The sequence below is a fragment of the Bos indicus genome, chromosome 2 (assembly GCF_029378745.1).
Source record: "Bos indicus isolate NIAB-ARS_2022 breed Sahiwal x Tharparkar chromosome 2, NIAB-ARS_B.indTharparkar_mat_pri_1.0, whole genome shotgun sequence".
Classification (NCBI taxonomy): Eukaryota; Metazoa; Chordata; class Mammalia; order Artiodactyla; family Bovidae; genus Bos; species Bos indicus.
Genome location: NC_091761.1, coordinates 6555210 through 6571262, shown reverse-complemented (window position 1 = coordinate 6571262; position 16053 = coordinate 6555210). Strand labels below are relative to the sequence as shown.

Sequence of the window (16053 nt, the reverse complement as noted above, 5' to 3'; positions counted from 1 at the left end):
GGACTCTGATGCTGGGAGGGATTGGGGGCAGGAGGAAGAGGGGACGACAGAGGATGAGATGGCTGGATGGCATCACCGACTCGATGGACGTGAGTTTGAGTGAACTCCGGGAGATGGTGATGGACAGGGAGGCCTGGCGTGCTGCGATTCAATGGGGTCGCAAAGAGTTGGACGCGACTGAGCGACTGAACTGAACTGAATAAATATTAAGTGGTGTTTCTACTGAGCGTCTATTCTTTATATTCACCACTAGGGGGCGCATATAACTTACAGTCTACTAGATGCCACAGGGTAAAGAGCGTTTCAACATCCCATACGCTAGGGTCGGTTCAGGACCCTAATCACTTGTGCGCACGCGCGCAAGTAGTCCTAGCGCAGATCCGGCCTGCGCAGGCGTTCCAGTGAGCACGCATACGCCATTGATAGGACTCACCGGAAATTGAAAGAGAGGGGCTGGGGCCGCTGGGAGCGCAGAGCGGCTGTGGACGCGGAACTGTAAGAGTGCCGCCTGGCCTCGCTCCTTCCGTGTTTGCTTCTCTGCGGAGATGCCCAGCCGGGGTGAGCGACCCGAGGACGGCGCTGGGCCCGTCCCTGCTGAGAGCTCGACCCTGCACAAGGAAGAGCTCAGCAGCAAGGTGAGTACGGGAAGAGGTAACATGGCCCTCGGGCTGCTCACCACCGGAGACGAGTCTCAGTGGCCCCGTGGGCTAGTCTCCACTTTGCCCTGCTGCGACAGATACAGTTAAAGGGACACCTTGAAACTTGCCCCGAGATTAGACCCAGACGGTAGTAAGGCGGAAGTTTAGTTGGTTTTTTTTTTTTTTATCAATTTTTAACAAATTTTTAAAAGTATCATACAGTAAAATTTGGCTCTTTTTCGTTTTCTCTATATTTAACACGTGTATAAATTTGTGTGACCACCACCACAATTGGAATATAGACAAGTTCCACGACCGTAAAAGACTCCCTTTATAGCCATGCTCTCCCCCGCCCAGAAGCTCTGGCCATCCCTGATCTGCTCTACATCAGGACAGTTTTATCCTTCCCAGCACATCATGTAGATGAAATCACAGCTTATGCCTGTCTCAGCTTAATGTCTTTGAGAATCATGTTTGGATTTTTTTCTATGTACACTTAGTTAAAACTTTTAGAAATTACCTTTCACCCTAGATCTGCTGCCAGAAGTCTCAGAAAATGTCACCACCATCCATGCAGTTGTCCATGCCAGTAACCTGGGAGCCCATCTTTGCATCCATCACGAAGTTCTATCAGTTTCACTTTTGAGGCCCCTTTGTAAGGTGTCCGTTTATCACTGTGTACACTTTTAACCATCTTAAACCCGCCTCTTGCATCTCCCATAGCTGCTGCTGCTAAGTTGCTTCAGTCGTGTCCAACCCTGTGCGACCCCATAGACGGCAGCCCACCAGGCTCCCCCGTCCCTGGGTCCAGGCAAGAACACTGGAGTGGATTGCCATTTCTTTCTCCAGTGCATAAAAGTGAAAAGTGAAAGTGAAGTCGCTCAGTCGTGTCCGACTCTTAGCAACCCCATGGACTGCAGCCTACCAGGCTCCTCCGTCCATGGGAGTTTCCAGGCAAGAGTACTGGGGTGGGTTGCCATTGCCTTCCTGCAAAAGTTTCCTAACTGGTCTCTCCTTATCCATTGTTACCTTTTTCCCGTCTGTCCTTCATTTAGCTGGAGCTATGCTCCTAAAACAGAGAAGGCAATGGCACCCCACTCCAGTACTCTTGCCTGGAAAATCCCATGGACGGAGGAGCCTGGTAGGCTGCAGTCCATGGGGTCGCTAAGAGCTGGACAGGACTGAACAACTTCACTTTCACTTTTCACCTTCATGCGTTGGAGAAGGAAATGGCAACCCACTCCAGTGTTCTTGCCTGGAGAATCCCAGGAATGGGGAGCCTGGTGGGCTGCTGTCTATGGGGTCGCACAGAGTCGGACACAACTGAAGCGACTTAGCAGCAGTAGCAGCAGCATGCTCCTAAAAATGTTTATTTCATGGTTGCTTTTCTGCTCCTCCCCCCACAAAAGGAAGCCAATGTAACACCATAAAAAGAAAAAAAAAATTTTTAGTATTTGAAATGAGGATGGCTATAATCTTTCAGGTAATAGATGTCTGTGATAATACTTTGGTTCTGTCCCAAACTGACACTGGCATCTTGGGCACATCTCTGATTCCTCTGTTACAGTTTCCTTGTCTGAAGTACTAAAGTATACCATTCCTAAAATGAATGGGAAAGTGCTATTCAAATATAAGCCTTAAAAGGAAGTTGTACAAATTCAGTCTTGGAATTCAACCCAATCTCTGTAATCAGTCACTACAGTGATTGGCAGCTGGAAAGCAGAAGGGTACACATCTGTGGGGAATGAAATTTCAAACTGCACACAGCCTGCTCTGATTACTACCTAGCATGCCACTTACACTGATGTAGGACAGAGCCCCCAGGCGTCAGAGGTTACACAGTAACGCTGTTCAGAGGCTCTAGTGACACTGTGTGATCAGTCATGTTTGCAGTATCACTATCATTACTGAAAAGAGTTTGAAAGAAATTTAGTTTCCATTTAGTTGAGCCCTCTTCTACTTAAAAAAGGTGAGACCTAGTTCAAGAGTGCCAGCCCTGTGCTAGCTTTTGAGATACAGAGAGGAATAAAGCAAAGATGGAACAGTGGTGAGTCATACCACCCCTGGTGGCTCAGACCATTAAAGAGTCTGTCCCTGGGTGGGGAAGATCCCCTGGAGAATGGAATGGCAACCCACTCCAGTAGTCTTGCTTGGAGAATCCCACTGACAGGCGATAGTCCATGCGGTCAAAAAGAGTCAGACAAGACTGAACGACTAATACTTACTTACCCTGCATGTAGGATACTTAACTACTACTTGCTTAGTCTGTCTCGCTATACCATTTAGTATGTAAATCATGAAAAGCATAGGCATTGGGAGAGGGAAAGGTCACCCACTCATTACATTTGTGGTTTTTTTTTTTGTTTGTTTTAATTTAAGATACAATTTAAATCATTGAAAAATTGGTATTACTTTAAGGTCTTGGTGAATTTTTTTTTTTTTGACATATTCTCTGTTTTAAATAAAAGATATAAACTTTATTTAGTAATGTAGTTCTTGCCTGAATGTGAGTGTTGGTTGCCAGCCCCCTGTCTGGGTATAAGGGGCTGTCTAATACTTTGTCTGTCTAATCACTGTCTTTTCCCCTCAGCTTCTTGCCACCTGCATGCCCACACAGACGGCTGTTATAAAAAGTCTGTATATTCCCAAATTGCCCATTTGGACAATCAATACTTAGAGCCCCTTATCCTCTCTTTAAAGGGCTCCTATTGAGCATACTTCGGTAATCTCTGATTTAATAACTTTTCTTTATTTCAATAGATTAAAGAACAAAAAGTTGTTGTGGATGAACTTTCTAACCTGAAGAAGAACAGGGTGAGTTATTAGCGTTACTCTAAGTACTATGTGGGGGGATTTGATATCAACTGTATAAATCTATGTATTAATCATAGTTGCTAGTAATCTTTCCCCAACATATGCAATTGACATTACCTGTGAATCAAATGATACTAATTGTACTGTTATCCTGGAGCTGTAGTCAATAATGGTATTTATTTTGTACTTGAATTTGGTGTATTCTCTTGACATAAGTAAACTTTGAATCTATTGAGAAGAAGCTATACAGGTGAACGTGGATTTTTTTGTTTGCTTATTTTTTAAAAAAGATAAATGCTACCGCTTCCTCTCCCTACCTCCTCAGGTTTTTACTCCAAGCTTCCAAATGGAGTGGTTATTTAACTCCATTTTTATTAATGTATTCGTAGATAATCAAGCTTCTGCTTAGTGTGTCATTATACTGCCAAACATTGTATTTTAAAGTTAAGAAATGATTTGAGCCCTTTAAAGCTTTTAAAGATTACTGGATAACAGACAGGTTAGACAGTTCTCGTATGTGGAGTAATAGCAGTTAAGGTACAGTTGATAACAAACTTTTTATCAGGCAAATTGGCAAAATTTATCAAAGTCTTAAAGCTGTGTAATATTTTGATCCAGCAAATCCAGTTTGATTTCTATTTATAGGAATTAATACATTAGGAAAATATCATGGAGTGCACAGAAATTTAGTTACAAAGACATTCATCACAAGTTTGATTATAGTGATAAGTTGGCAACAGCAACATCTAAATGACCAGATACTGAAGAAAAATGGTATTAAGTATATTCAGAAAAAAAAAGTTTTACCTCAGTGTTAATGGTAGCAGTTTCTAGATAGTTGGATAATGGGTGAGTTCTTTGTTTATCTTTATTCGCCAAGGTATTGTTCTGAACATGTTACTAAAGTTCAGTAGTAAGCAGTAATAGGGTTCAGAGTTTTGACAGCTACCTTTTAGATCAAATCATGATATTAGCCTAAATTATGTTTTGCAGAAAGTGTATAGGCAGCAACAGAACAGCAACATATTCTTTCTTGCAGACCGAACAGAAATGCTTTCTGAAAGCAAAAGTAAGTTTTTTCGGTACATTATACAGAAACAAAAAAATTCTTTTGTGGGCTTTCTGTGGAAATTCATGATGGTGCCTAAATTATACTGTCTACAGCTGAATGTATAAATATATATATCTAAAGATTGGATGGTGGTATACCAGTTAATAAAATTAGTGGAATGGTTTGGTTTTCTTCAAGTTAGCCTTCCAATGGTGAGTTAACAGTAACAATAAAATCAAATTTAAGAACTGTAAGAAGTGTTAGAAAGCCACAATAATTAATGTAAGTTTTGGAATTTTAGACAGATATAGGTATGAAATAATGTTTTACCAATTTCTGCCTTTTTTATTTTGAGTGAATCACTTTGAGCCTGCCAGGTCTTAGGGTATTTAAATAAAATGATATGAATATAAACTGTGCATAGCCCAATGCCTGGGTCAGAATAAGCATTTATCAACAGAAACTAGATCCCTAAATAATAAACATTCTTCATCAGAAGTCTGTTGTAAATTATTATTTAAACTAGCAAAGTACATATGTGGTTCAATCTTGGAAAAATAGCTTGTTTTGCCTTTTGAATTACTAGGTAAAGCTTCAAGAATTTTTATTCTTTAGTGTCTTCTTCCGTCTCCCACAGATACATTGGATGAGCTGAGGAAAGAATATCAAGAATTAGAAAACTCAGAGAAGACCAAAATCAAGAAATAGCCAACTTGATTTTACATAGCAATGTGTGGCATTTGTTGTGCAGTAAGCTTTTCTGTTGAGCATTTTAGCAGAGATTTGAAAGAGGATTTACTGTGTAATCTTAAACGACGGGGGCCCGATAGTAGTAAACAGTTGTTAAGGTCTACTGTTAACTACCAGTGTTTATTCTCTGGCCATGTCCTTCACTTAAGAGGTCTGTTGACTGCCCAGCCTGTGGAAGATGAAAGAGGCAATGTATTCCTGTGGAATGGAGAAGTCTTTAGTGGGATCAAGGTTGAAGCCGAAGAGAATGATACTCAAATCATGTTTCATTATCTTTCCTCTTGTAAGAATGAATCTGATATTTTGTCGCTCTTCTCAAAAGTCCAAGGTCCTTGGTCTTTTATATATTATCAAGCATCTAGCCACTCTTTGTGGTTTGGTCGGGACTTTTTTGGTCGTCGTAGCTTGCTTTGGCATTTTAGTAACTTGGGCAAGAGTTTCTGCCTCTCTTCAGTTGGCACCCAAGCATCTGGAGTGGCTGATCAGTGGCAGGAAGTTCCAGCATCTGGAATTTTCAGAATTGATCTCAAGTCTGCTTCCATTTCCCAATCTGTCGTTTTAAAGTTGTATCCTTGGAAATACAGTTCGGGGGGGGATGATATCAGAGAATGTGTTCATAATAGCCTGACTGAGATTTCAGCAGACTTGCCAACATTTGTCTTGGTGGCAGCAAATGAAGCCAAACTGTATCTTAAAGACCCTGTTGTCCCTTTAAATATGGCGTTGCCACAAGCTGCATTTGAGACCCATTGCAGCAGCATTTCCAGGAGTCCACTCACAAGAGAGACCCTTCGGGTCTTTCTTACAGATGGACACACGAAGGAAGTGGTTCAGCAGTTCATTGGTGTCCTGAGCACCGCAGTCAAGAGACGTGTCTTGTGTTTACCTAGGGATGAAAACCTGGCACCAAGCGAAGTTTTGAAAACTAGTAACGGGAAAGCAAATGTTGCAGTTCTGTTTTCTGGAGGGATTGATTCCATGGTCATCGCAGCCCTTGCTGACCATCATATTCCTTTAGATGAACCAATCGATCTTCTTAATGTGGCTTTCATGACTAAAGAAAAGACTATACCAGTTAATTTTAACAAAAAAGGGAGAAAACAGGCAAATCATTGTGAAATGCCCTCTGAAGAATTCTCCAAACGTGCTGCTGCTACTGCTGCTGCCAGCCCTGGTGAACAGTTGAGTGTGCCAGATCGAGTCACAGGAAGGGCGGGCCTGAAGGAACTGCAAGCTGCCAACCCTTCGCGGATTTGGAATTTTGTTGAAATTAATGTTTCTCTAGAAGAACTGCAAAGATTAAGAAGAACTCGAATATCGCACTTAATCCAGCCCTTGGATACAGTCCTGGATGATAGCATTGGCTGTGCAGTCTGGTTTGCTTCCCGAGGAGCTGGCTGGTTAGTGACCCAGGATGGAGCACAGCCGTATCAGAGCAGTGCAAAGGTATGACACGGCTGCTCAGGCTTTCTGAGACCTAATTTTGACCCTTAAAGCTTTTAACCCAAGTTGCAAGAATATAGCATCTTTTAATTGCATTTGAACTACAACACAAAGTATGTGACTTTGTAAAAATTGGGCATATTTTACTATCTTATGACTTTGCCTTGTGGATTTTTTCTGAAAATGTTATCTTTGGGGTTATTATTTTTTTAATCTTTTATTTTCCTTACTGCATGGTAGGTAATGTTCTTACATAGATTTCTTTCAACCTTTGTAGGTAGTTCTTACTGGAATTGGTGCAGATGAGCAGCTTGCAGGTTATTCTCGTCATCGGGTCCGCTTCCTGGCACATGGGCTGGAAGGACTGAATAAGGAAATTGAAATGGAACTGGGTCGAATTTCTTCTAGAAATCTCGGTCGTGATGATAGAGTTATCAGTGATCATGGAAAAGAAGCAAGGTAATTCTTGTTGTCTGTTGTAGGGTTGTTCGATAATTTTGTAAAAGCAGTAGACTGAACCTAAAAAGGAGACTTTTAGGTTCCTTTTTCTTTGGATACTTGTTCCAGTGAGTTACAGTAGCAGCAGTATCTTGGCTTTGTATTAGAGTTAGTCAGAAGCAGTGCTGGCGAGGAACCAGAGGAACAGTTTTTCCAGAACTCATTCTCCAAGAAATGGCTTTACAATAATTTTCAAAGGTGATACAATGACCTGATTAAAGGCTACAGTGAAAGACTGTAAAACTTGAGGTAGTGAAATACTGAGGGGAGGTATTTCAAGGGCTCTGTTTTGTTTCAAATGTTTGCTTTCTTCCCAAGCTTCCTCCTCCAGTGTTACAGAGCCTGACTTTGTAGACATTCCTTGTATGTATAGGCATACTTGGAAATCCTGCATTCTCAGTTCAGACCATTGCAACAGAGCGAGTCAAATGAATTTTTTGGTTTTCCAGTGCATAGGGAAAACTATCTTTATACTATGCTATAGTATATTGAGTATGCAGTAGCATGCTTTATGTTTGCTGTATTTAGACATAAATATGCATTTATGTATCTAGTATTTAAAATACGTATTTATGTATTTGGTATTTAAAATATGTATTTATGTATTTAGAATAAATAAACATACATTTGTCTAAATTTTTATATATATACCTTAATTCAAAAATACAAAACAAAAAGCAATCTCAGTGATAACATCAAAGATTATTTATGTTATCACATATCACCATAACAGATATAATTGTTCTTGTTTTTGTTGTTGTTTAGTTGCTAAGTCATGTCCAACTCTTTCTGCAACCCCACAGTCACTCGCCAGGCTCCTCTGTCAATGGGATTTCTCAGGCAACAATAATGGAGTGGGTTGCCACCATTTCTTCTCCAGGGATCTTCCCAACCCAGGGATTGAACCCAAGTCTCGTGTACTGGCAGGCAGATTCTTTACCACTGAGCTACAAGGGAAGCCCAACAGATATAGCAAGAAAAATTTAAAATCGGGAAGCATTTCCAAAAACGTCACACAGAAACACGAAGTGAGCGAATGCTGTTGGAAAAATGGCACCACTGATGGACTTGGCTCGTCACAGGGTTGCCACGAACTTTTAGTTTGTTAAAAAAAAAAAAAGCAGTCTCAGTGAAGCACAATAAAACAAGATCCATACTGATTTAAACGGTGGTTCCAGTACTGGATCCCCTCTATCATAGGTGTTTTGAACACAACTTAGTCATAAACATTCCAAGTTCTCTTAATAGTTTCAGAGATCAAGGCACTTACATGTGTATATTCTTTTTTAATATTAGGGGTTTGTGTTTACCTACAACATATTTCTGATGATAGTAAACAAATGCTTGAATACAACTTTTTGAAGCATTAAGGAAAAAGATGTGTCGTTTAATTATAAAAAGCAGAAGTTTGTTCATTTATTAAGTGGTAGTTTTATTGCAGGGGTACAAGCATGCAAGGAGTCCAAATGAGCTTTGTGGGAGTTGGAACATCATAATATACCAGCTCTGAGATGTCATTGTTTCTTGTCTCTACTTTGTTATTCCTGTGTTGCCAGTTCTGACATGTAAAATTAACATAATTTTCAAAATTTTATCATAAAGAAGTAACACCACAGTACAAAGTGTGTAAAATGTTTTCCTTTTGACGTGTATCTGTATATGAGAGATAAAAAAATTCAACCCATTTCAGCTAAGTTAGAGAAAAGGAAATTTATTTTATTCAGTAAAAGCAGTTAATTCTAAAGGGACCCCCCCTCCATATGATAGCCATGGGTAAAAATGGATATGAAGAATGTTTAAAACAGCTAATGCAGAATTTGTAATTGAATGAATACCACTGTAGTGGCTAGATCTAAACCAGTTTATTATGGATTTTGGCAAGAGTATTAACCATACTCTATTAATTAGTTTCTCATTCAAATTTGCTTTCACAATTCATTTTTTTTTTTACCTTATTTATTTTTTTTAAATTAATTTTATTTTATTTTTAAACCTTACATAATTGTATTAGTTTTGCCAAATATCAAAATGAATCCACCACAGGTATACATGTGTTCCCCATCCTGAACCCTCCTCCCTCCTCCCTCCCCATACCATCCCTCTGGGTCATCCCAGTGCACCAGCCCCAAGCATCCAGCATCGTACATTGAACCTGGACTGGCATCTCGTTTCATATATGACATTTCACATGTTTCAATGCCATTCTCCCAAATCTTCCCACCCTCTCCCTCTCCCACAGAGTCCATAAGACTGTTCTATACATCAGTGTCTCTTTTGCTGTCTCGTATACAGGGTTATCGTTACCATCTTTCTAAATTCCATATATATGCGTTAGTATACTGTATTGGTGTTTTTCCTTCTGGCTTACTTCACTCTGTATAATAGGCTCCAGTTTCATCCACCTCATTAGAACTGATTCAAATGTATTCTTTTTAATGGCTGAGTAATACTCCATTGTGTATATGTACCACAGCTTTCTTATCCATTCATCTGCTGATGGACATCTAGGTTGCTTCCATGTCCTGGCTATTATAAACAGTGCTGCGATGAACATTGGGGTACACGTGTCTCTTTCCCTTCTGGTTTCCTCAGTGTGTATGCCCAGCAGTGGGATTGCTGGACCAGAAAGCAGGAATAGAAGGAACATACCTCAACATAATAAAAGCTATATATGACAAACCCACAGCAAACATTATCCTCAACGGTGAAAAATTGAAAGCATTTCCTCTAAAGTCAGGAACAAAACAAGGGTGCCGACTTTCACCATTACTATTCAACATAGTTTTGGAAGTTTTGGCCACAGCAATCAGAGCAGAAAAAGAAATAAAAGGAATCCAAATTGGAAAAGAAGAAGTAAAACTCTCACTATTTGCAGATGACATGATCCTCTACATAGAAAACCCTAAAGACTCCACCAGAAAATTACTAGAACTAATCAATGATTATAGTAAAGTTGCAGGATATAAAATCAACACACAGAAATCCCTTGCATTCCTATACACTAATAATGAGAAAACAGAAAGAGAAATTAAGGAAACAATTCCATTCACCATTGCAACGAAAAGAATAAAATACTTAGGAATATATCTACCTAAAGAAACTAAAGGCCTATATATAGAAAACTATAAAACACTGGTGAAAGAAATCAAAGAGGACACTAATAGATGGAGAAATATACCATGTTCATGGATTGGAAGAATCACAATTCATTTTTATAAAATATTCCGTTTAAAGAATGCCTTTACCCTTTCCGATCTCTCTGCTTAAGCTAAAGTAAAATGTAAAACACTAGTGTAATTGCGGATGGGGGAGGGATTAGAGTATTTTAAACAAACCAAAAAAGAACAGACTTTGCTAGGAAATTAGGGGAGCCTAAAGAGCAGAGAGTTGTAAAAAGTTCAGTTTCTTTAGACATGTAAAGAGGAGACACAGGTTGAATCATTAACTCAAGACCGTGCTTGTTTTCAAGGCATTCCTGAAGATACCTTATGAAACAATTTGAAATTATTTCTTGACATCATAGGCTTAATTTGTTTATTTATTGAGGGAAAATTTTTTTACATTTTAGGATGTGTATTAAAATTAGACAAGTGTTGTGAAATAATTTTTAATGTGATTAAATTTTAGCTGTAAAAATGTATAAGTAGAATATTTTTAATTTAGAAAAATTGTGCCCTCAGTAATTAAATTATACCTTAAATTTTAACATATTGAATAAAATACAAACACAATAATCACAAGAGATAACTTTTTTTAATAGTGGTTATACTTTTTATTTTAGATTTCCTTTCCTGGATGAAAATGTTGTCTCCTTTCTAAATTCCCTACCAGTCTGGGAAAAGGCAAACTTGACTTTACCCCGTGGAATTGGTGAAAAACTAATTTTGCGTCTTGCAGCAGTGGAACTCGGTCTAACAGCCTCTGCTCTTCTGCCAAAGCGGGCCATGCAATTTGGATCCAGAATTGCAAAAATGGAAAAGAATAATGAAAAGGCGTCTGATAAATGTGGAAGGCTCCAAATCATCTCCTTAGAAAACCTTTCTGTTGAAAACTAGATGTTTCATAGTGTAACAACATTTACTGAATGGTGGTTTTTTAAAAAAATAAAATACTCTGCTGCTTTATTATTGTATAATGTGGTTTTAAAGTTCATTACATGTATTTTTATATAACTTTGTAGTGCAACCAATTTAATCAAATTGATACTCTAGAGAAAGAGATTACACTTGAAAGAACAACCTGGATATTTTAAACTGTGATATTAATATTGTTTTGAACTCTTAGATGGTTATGTCCCACCAGCAACACTGAAAAAAGGGCAGCTTTTATGGACTCTCTTCATGGTAGCTACATCCAGAAATACTAGTAACTCAATTTGTTATCATTATTATTTAACAGACGAGAGAACTAAGGTTTTGGGGGTTCACACTCCTGATTGATGTGTGGTACATGTCTTTGAAAAGACAGCTCACTGCCCTGCTCCGAGAACTTTTGAAGACTATTTTGAATATTCTCCTGTCCCACAAATCTCTAACGTCCCTCTATTTTCCCATTGTCAGCTCGTGACCTGATTTTCACAGAGAAATCAAAATCAAGCCAAGGACTACTTGGTTTTCCGACACCCAAAGTCCTAACTTACCTGTGCGTGCACCCATCCTTTCTCCCTTCTTGCTATTAGAAAGAGAAATGTATTTAAAATGTTCCAGTATATACCAATTTAAAATGCATATTCCTGGTCCCTCATCTTCCATCTCTTGCCTCCCATTCACCTTCCCCCTTTCAACCTTTTCACCTATTTACTGAAGTTCACTCCAATCAGACATCCACCCACAGTATTCATTCGTGACCATGATACCAAGGTCACATTTGGCATCCATCCCCGTTTAGGGCTGACACCCTTTCTAGGTCTGGACATAACTGTGGTTCTCCTAAGTGTAGTGGGAAAGAAAGGATACTAGCAGGCGTATATCAGGGCTTTCCAGCTGGCTCTAGTAAAGAACCTGCCTGCCAATGCAGGAGACGTAAGAGACGTGAGTTTGATCCCTGTCAGGGAGATCCCCTGGAGGAAGGCATGGCAACCCACTCCAGTATTTTTGCCTGGAGAATCCCATGCACAGAGGAGCCTGGTGGGCTACAGTCCAGAGAGTCACACAGTTGGACACAACTGAAGCAACTTACCACAAGCATGTGTCCAGATTTTCACACGCCCTGAATTTATTTCCCGTCAAATGCAGCGTTCAAACCAGATTTAGGTATTACCTGAATAGCTTTCAACTGGATGACTTCGTGGTCCTGAGCATTAAATTGATGCTCCTAATGGGAGTAGATAAACTTGAGGTTTGCCCTGCACCCCAGAGTTGAATGTAATGATTTTTATAACAATATAGTTCAATACTAAAGACATGCCAGGCAGTAGTCTGAATTTTATGTGTATTTAATCAACTGAATCTCTAAAGGGAATCTCTGGTTCACTTGTTCTAGCAGGATACTCTGTGTGCATGTTTTTTGTGGGGTTTTTTTGTGGTTTTTGTTCTGTCCCCAGAGGGCCTGATTTTTTACAACTTTTTTGATACTTAATCCCATAAACTGGAATGAAATTCCGTTAATCCTTCAAACAAAGCAAAAGACTTTTCCCAAGATCCCAAGTAAAACAAACCATCTGGGTACCTGAACAAAACCTTTTAGGTAGAGAAATTTACATTACTCATACTTCATAAGTGCAAACATGCAACTCCTAAAGAAGACAGTGATTTGACATTCCTTGCCCTGGGAAAGCAATAACAAATTTACTAATACTACCACCACAGCAGCTAAAATAATGACATGGTTGGACTAAGAGAAATTCTACCTTCAAACAGTTAACCAAAACCCTGCTGCTGCTGCTGCTAAGTCACTTCAGTCGTGTCCGACTCTGTGCAACCCCATAGACAGCAGCCCACCAGGCTCCGCCATCCCTGGGATTCTCCAGGCAAGAACACTGGAGTGGATTGCCATTTCCTTCTCCGATGCACGCATGTGTGCTACATCGCTTCGTGTCCGACTCTGTGCAACCCCACAGACAGCAGCCCACCAGGCTCCTCCGTCCACGGGACCCCAGGCAAGAACACTGGAGTGGGTTGCCATTTCCTTCTCCCACCAAAACCCCCTCTGTTGCTAAATTCAGTGAAAAGCTTGGGTTCTCATCTCCCTTGACCTAGAGCAGCATCCAGTGAAGTTGGCCAGTCTCTTCTCTTGGCTTGTATGACCAGACTTGGCTTTCTGCTCTCCTGGCTGCTCGCTGTTGGTATTCTTTCCTGCCTCCACCCTCTCCACGTGACCTTTAAATAATTAAATCTCTCAGGTCTCCATCCTGGGTTCTCAAGTCTCTATTCTCTTTCATGGCGATTCCAGCCATTTCCCTGGCTTCATTTACCCTAAGCCAGCCCAAGTGTATTCATCTAACCCAAGCTGCTGCTTTTAACTCAGATCTTTGAGCTTCCCCGGTGGCTCAGAAGTTAAAGTCTCTGCCCGCAAAGCGGGAGACCTGGCTTTAATCCCTGGGTCAGGAAGATCCCCTGGAGAAGGAAATGGCAACCCACTCCTGTATTCTTCCCTGGAGAATCCCATGGATAGAGGAGCCTGGTGGGCTGCAGTCCACGGGGTCGCAAAGAGTCGGACACAACTGAGCGACTCCAATTTTGCATCTAAGGCACATCTGACATCTCTGCTTGGTTCTCTCATGGGTAAAACTGAACTCTTAATCTTGCCCTGATCCTGCATGTCTGACAAACAGTTGTCGCTACACGACCACCTTCTTTTTAAACTCTCCCACTACTCGATCTGTTACCAATCGTCTCTCCTTACTTCTCAAACGCCCCTACTCAAGCCTGTACCTACCCTCTACTGCCACAAATCGAGCCCAGACTCTTGGGATAAAGTTCAAAATCTTTAAATAGCCTGTGTAGTCTAGCCCTCATCATATTTTTGTGTCCACATCTTTCATGTTGTCCATACAGAGTTTTGTTCCATTGCTCAAAAGTTCAACTTTTTTCTCAGCTCAGTTGCTCGTCACCTATTGTTTCCTATCCTCGGAAATCTACTTCTGAACTCTCTGCGTGGATAGATCTTGATCAGGCTCAGCTTAAAAGATCACTTCCTCGGGGCAGCCTTTCCCAGCCCTGGTCTTAGCATTCCTTCACGTGCTATTATTACACCATACACTCATGGCATTGTTTAAATACAGCTGTATGCTTACTGGAGGAACTAACCTTGGGGCTTTACGTCTGCCTTTTCCAGGGTCTCCAGTGCCTAGCTCATAACCAGCATTCTATAAGTGTTCATTGAAGGAAAGAGTGATGGTAGAGGAGGCATTCCATTTCAGGACTACCTCAGAGCCTGGCACCTTGCCAACGCCACCTCTGCTTCTGTGCTTCCTCGGAGACAAATTGTCAAAGTAAGAAACGATAGAGATGGTGGCTCACCTGGTGAAGAATCCACCTACAATGCAGGAGACCCAGGTTAGATTCCTAGGTCGGGAAAATCCCCTGGAAAAGGAATAGGCTACCCACTCCAGTATTCTTGGGCTTCCCTGGTGGCTCAGATGGTAAAGGATCTACCTGCAATGAGGAAGACCTGGGTTCAATCCCTGGGTTGGGAATATCCCCTGGAGGAGAGCATGGCAACCCACTCCACTATTCTTGCCTAGAGAATTCCATGGACAGAGGAGCCTTACAGGCTACAGTCCATGGAGTCACAAAGAGTCAGAGATGACTCAGTAACTGAACTGAACTGGACTTGGGCTGAGTGTTGTGTGCTTAGCTGCTCAGTCGTGTCCGACTCTTTGCAACCCCATGGACTACAGCATGCCAGGCTTCCCTGTCCATCACCAACTCCTGGAACTTGCTCAAACTCATGTCCAATCCAAATTGGTGATGCCATCCAACCATCTCATCCTCTGTCATCCCCTTCTCCTCCTCCCTTCAATCTTTCCCAGCATCAGGGTATTTTCAAATGAGTCAGCTCTTCGCATCAGGTGGCCAAATTATTGGAGATTCAGCTTCAGCATCAGTCCTCTCAATGAATATTCAGGACTGATTTCCTTTAGGATTGACTGGTTGGATCTCCTTGCAATCCAAGGGACTCTCCAACACCACAGTTAAAAAGCATCAATTCTTTGGTGCTCAGCTTTCTTTATGGTGCAACTCTCACATCCATACATGACTACTAGAAAAATCATAGCTTTGACTAGATGGATCTTTGTTGGCAAAGTAATGTCTCTGCTTTTTAATATGGTGTCTAGGTTTGTCATATTAAAAAGCAGAGACATTACTTTGCCAACAAAGATCCATCTAGTCAAAGCTGTGATTTTTCTAGTAGTCATGTATGGATGTGAGCAGCAGCAGCAGTAGGTTTGTCATAGCTTTATTCCAAGGAGCAAGCATCTTTTAATTTCATGGCTGCAGTCACCATCTGCAGTGATTTTGGAGCCCAAGAAAATAAAGTCTCTTACTGTTTCCCCATATATTTGCCATGAACTGATGGGACCAGATGCCATGATCTTCATTTTTTGAATGTTGAGTTTTAAGCCAACTTTCTCACTCTCCTCTTTCACTTTCATCAAGAGGTTCTCTAGTTCCTCTTTCTGCCATAAGGGTGGTGTCATCTGCATATCTGAGGTTATTGATATTTTTCCCAGCAATCTTGATTCCAGCTTGTGCTTCATCCAGCCCAGCATTTCACATGATGTACTCTGCATAGAAGTTAAATAAACAGGGTGAAAATATACAGCCTTGATGTACTCCTTTCCCGATTTGGAACCAGTCTGTTGTTCCATGTCTGGTTCTAACTATTGCTTCTTGACCTGCATACAGATTTCTCAGG

General features: G+C 40.8%; 2 protein-coding genes across 2 annotated transcripts; both read left to right on the top strand.

The window, feature by feature from the left end:
• The first annotated feature begins 416 nt into the window (after positions 1 to 416).
• Positions 417 to 5368, top strand: ASDURF (ASNSD1 upstream open reading frame). The gene is made up of 4 exons (XM_019969517.2): positions 417 to 635; positions 3399 to 3452; positions 4446 to 4521; positions 5141 to 5368. The coding sequence occupies exons 1-4, from the start codon at positions 546 to 548 to the stop codon at positions 5209 to 5211; spliced, it is 291 nt and encodes a 96-aa protein (XP_019825076.2). The 5' UTR covers positions 417 to 545; the 3' UTR covers positions 5212 to 5368.
• On the top strand, positions 5233 to 11329 carry ASNSD1 (asparagine synthetase domain containing 1). The gene is made up of 3 exons (XM_070802388.1): positions 5233 to 6699; positions 6974 to 7155; positions 10976 to 11329. Exons 1-3 carry the CDS (start codon positions 5233 to 5235, stop codon positions 11247 to 11249), a joined length of 1923 nt encoding a protein of 640 aa, XP_070658489.1. The 3' UTR covers positions 11250 to 11329.
• The last annotated feature ends 4724 nt before the right edge of the window (positions 11330 to 16053 follow it).